Source organism: Elephantulus edwardii, unplaced genomic scaffold (assembly GCF_000299155.1).
Source record: "Elephantulus edwardii isolate Elephantulus edwardi_28Jun2011 unplaced genomic scaffold, EleEdw1.0 scaffold00042, whole genome shotgun sequence".
NCBI classification, from domain to species: domain Eukaryota; kingdom Metazoa; phylum Chordata; class Mammalia; order Macroscelidea; family Macroscelididae; genus Elephantulus; species Elephantulus edwardii.
In genome coordinates this window covers 1037638-1041125 of record NW_006399792.1, presented here as the reverse complement: position 1 = coordinate 1041125, position 3488 = coordinate 1037638, and the positions used below count along the sequence as shown (strand labels likewise).

The 3488-nt window shown below is 37.2% G+C and overlaps 1 protein-coding gene across 1 annotated transcript in view; it reads left to right on the top strand.

The window, feature by feature from the left end:
- NUDT9 (nudix (nucleoside diphosphate linked moiety X)-type motif 9) overlaps positions 1 to 2116 on the top strand; it is a 40446-nt gene extending 38330 nt beyond the window's left edge. The window contains exon 8 of the mRNA XM_006885317.1: positions 1938 to 2116. Within this exon, the coding sequence (XP_006885379.1) occupies positions 1938 to 2116 (179 nt within the window). The remainder of the gene's footprint in view (positions 1 to 1937) is intronic.
- The last annotated feature ends 1372 nt before the right edge of the window (positions 2117 to 3488 follow it).

Genomic DNA, 3488 nt, shown 5'->3' with positions numbered 1-3488 from the left:
CTCTTCCAGTCAGTTGGCCAAGTGGTTGTCCTCCAGATTTCTTGGCACAACTTGGTGAACACATCTAGGGCAGCATCTGTTAATGGAAATATGTCTGTTGGTATACTGTCAATTCCTGGGGCCTTATTTTTTGCCAGTACTCTCAGAGTAGCTTCTTCCTTCATCACCACAGGTTCTTGCTCATATGTTGTTTCATGAAATTCTCTGTGTCTGCCAATTCCTTTTGGTACAATAACGTTGTATATGCTTTCCATCATCTTTTAATGCTTCCTGGATCATTTAATATTCTGCCTAAAGTACCCTTAAGTATTGGAACTCGAGTAACAGGTTTAAATACACCAGCTATTCCACAGAAGAAAGACGGACAGTCACTTCCTGTATGATTTATAGCCTCTGAAAACTACCTGGAGGGGCAGTTATGAGTTGGTTCAAACTCAATGACAATGACTAATAAAGGTCATATATTGCTATAAAGGTGATACATGTTGAAATTAAATTACTTAGAATGCGTCAAGAGAGAAAAAATTGCAAAATCATTGGTTCCTTCATTAACCAAAGATAACCACTGTAAACGTTCTGTTTTATCTTCTTTCCCCCCCTCCCTACTCACCTTCCAGTGTGCTTTTCTCTTTTAAAAAATTCTTTCGTTATTGCAGTTTCCTCCCTCCTCACCCCCAAGTCCACTTTGCTATGCAGCTCTTGTTCTGGATTGTTCTTTCACATGTCCAGACATATTCTTGTTTTCAAAAGGAAAATTGGCTCATCCTGCAATTATATTTTGTTGCTAGTGTTTTCACTTAAATAAACTATGACATTTTTTCCATGTCAGTAACATAGATATGTTGTTGTTAAGTGCTATCGAGTTGAGTTGAGTATGACTTATAGTGACCCTATGACCTAAAGATCTGAACCCTGTTCTTTCCAGTGTCATCCTCACACTTCCCGAGACACTAGAGCCCATTGTGGCAGTCACCATGTCAATCCTCCTGGTCAAAGGTCTTTCTCTCCTTTGTCAGCTCTCCCTCTTCCAAGCGTTATGTCCCTCTCCAAGGAACAGCCCTTCCTGGCAACATGCCCAAAGTATGTGAGGTGAAGCCTCATTTTCTTGCCTCTAAAGAACACTCAGGCTGCACATAGATCTACTTCCCAAAATTTAATGACTATGTTCACAGTGTACCATCATTTAATGTGTTCCTTTGTATAATTATTTAATCTGTGTCTTTATAGGTTGATAATGTTTTTTCTTGTTGTTTTAATAATGTTATCTTCTATATATCTTCACTTTAATAGGCTTAGGTAAATTTACCTTAGGGTAAGTTCTGTAGTGTGGATTACTCAATTGTCTTTTATGTGATAGTACTTGGTATGGAGCCTGGTGCATAAAAGGCCCGTCAACAATTGTTGAAAGAATACTAGTCAAACAGCATTTACTTTTTAAACTCTCTTCATAAACAGTGCCTAATTCTTCATAAGAAATATGCCATTAAATCAGTAATTGAAAGTCACTTATTTTAAAATTTTTTATCCTTAAACTTATAAGTATATTATGTACTCTGTTCTTGTGTATAAACTATGTTTTCATGTTTTGAAAATCTCACTAACCTTAAGAGTATTAATTTTGTTTTGTTCCAAGTTTTTATTTTTGCATTTAAATTTTTAACCTTCTAGAATTTATTTTGATCTAAAGTTTTGCATTTATTTAACAGGAACTTTTAATAGAGGAATAATCTTACTTTTTTAGTAAAAATTTTCCTTTTGATGCCTTTACCTGAACTTCTGAGGTTTGGTTAAAATTTGACCATATAGGAAGATGCTAATTTTTAATTCAGATGGTCACCTAATAAAATTATGCGTAAGACTCTTTTTAGTAAGAATACTTGAAAATATGTTGAAAAAGAAATTAATAAATGAGTTACTTTAATGATTTTTTTTAATAGGTGAAGTAATGGATAATCTTACTTTGGAAGCTGGAGATGATGCTGGGAAAGTCAAGTGGGTGGACATCAGTGAGAAGCTCAAGCTTTATGCCAGTCACTCTCAGTTCATCAAACTTGTAGCAGAGAAACGAGAAGCTCACTGGAGTGAGTGCTCTGAAGCTGGCAACCCTGGGGTATAGCATGAAGTCTCCATGTAGACTAAAGGCCAGCTGAGGACAATGGACTTTAAAGAAGGAAGTACACAGAATCCATACTACCAAAAAGTCAGGGCAGGTTACTTGGAAATTATTCATTTTCAAAACAATCTGTGCTTAGAAGATTTTATATCAGAATAATATTAGCAAATATGATGAAATAGAACAACACATTTTCATCAGAAGAAGAGGAGCATCAATACTAATTTATTTTATGTCCTTTATTTAAGCATGACTTAACAAAAATTTAAGCAACTAATGTTCTCTGAAGTATAGTCACAATAAAGAGAAATTTCTATAGCTTCTGGTTTTCCAGTTCTTGTTTGTTAAGTCTTTCTTCTCAGCTAAGATTAAGAAGGATGTTCTTGCCACATCAAGAACATTTGAAGGAGCAACACCATTGTATGTTGCTGTTGTGTCCCATTAAGTCAGAACCAACTCACAGCTGGCCCTCTAGTGGGTTTTCAGGGGCTAAGTCACACAGAAGGAGATTGCCTATTTTTTGTCATGCAGAGCTGTTGGTGGATTCGAGCCATGTGCCTTTGGACTGATAGCATAACTTCTTAGCCACTAGATCCCCAGAGTTCTCTATTGGCTTTATAGTTTAATGTATAATCTGATATTTCTTCAAATTATTGACTTATAATTTAGTATTAAATTATCATCTTGAGGCTGCTGTCCAATAGTGGAAATCACGAGTGTATTCTTTAGAGTCATCAGTGTATTTGAAAACATTTTTTGGACTCTTTCAGGCAATAAAGATGAAGATTGGTGAACTAGAGCTCATTTTCTCCTTTTTAAAACTTGAGAGTTAAAAAAATGCTTAAGAAATTAGTAATTTAAACCTATGTGCATATTTTACTGTATTATGACCATTGTTATTGTTATGTGCTGTCGAGTTGCCTGTGACTCATGTTGTTGTTGTTGTTATGTGCCGTCGAGTCATTTGCGACTTGCGACTCATAGCGACTCTATGTACAACAGCCCTAAGCTCTGCTCTGTCCTGTGCCAATCACACTGTCTCTGACACTCCCATCCCAATTATCCCAGTCACTCACTGAATCAGTCCACCTCATAGAGGGCCTTCCTCTCCTGTGCCGCGCCCCTCCACCCTCCCAAGCATGATGTCCTTCTCCAAGGACCGGTCTCTCCTCACAACATGTCCAAAGTATGTTAAACACAGCCTCAGAATCCTTGCCTCCAAGGAGCCACCCGGTTTAACCCTTTCCAGGACAAATCTGTTTGTTTTCCTAGCAGTCCATGGCATTCTCAATAGTCATCTCCAGCACCACAGCTCAAAGGCATCAATTCTCCTTCTATCCTCCTTGGTCATTGTCCAACTCTCTGATGCATAACA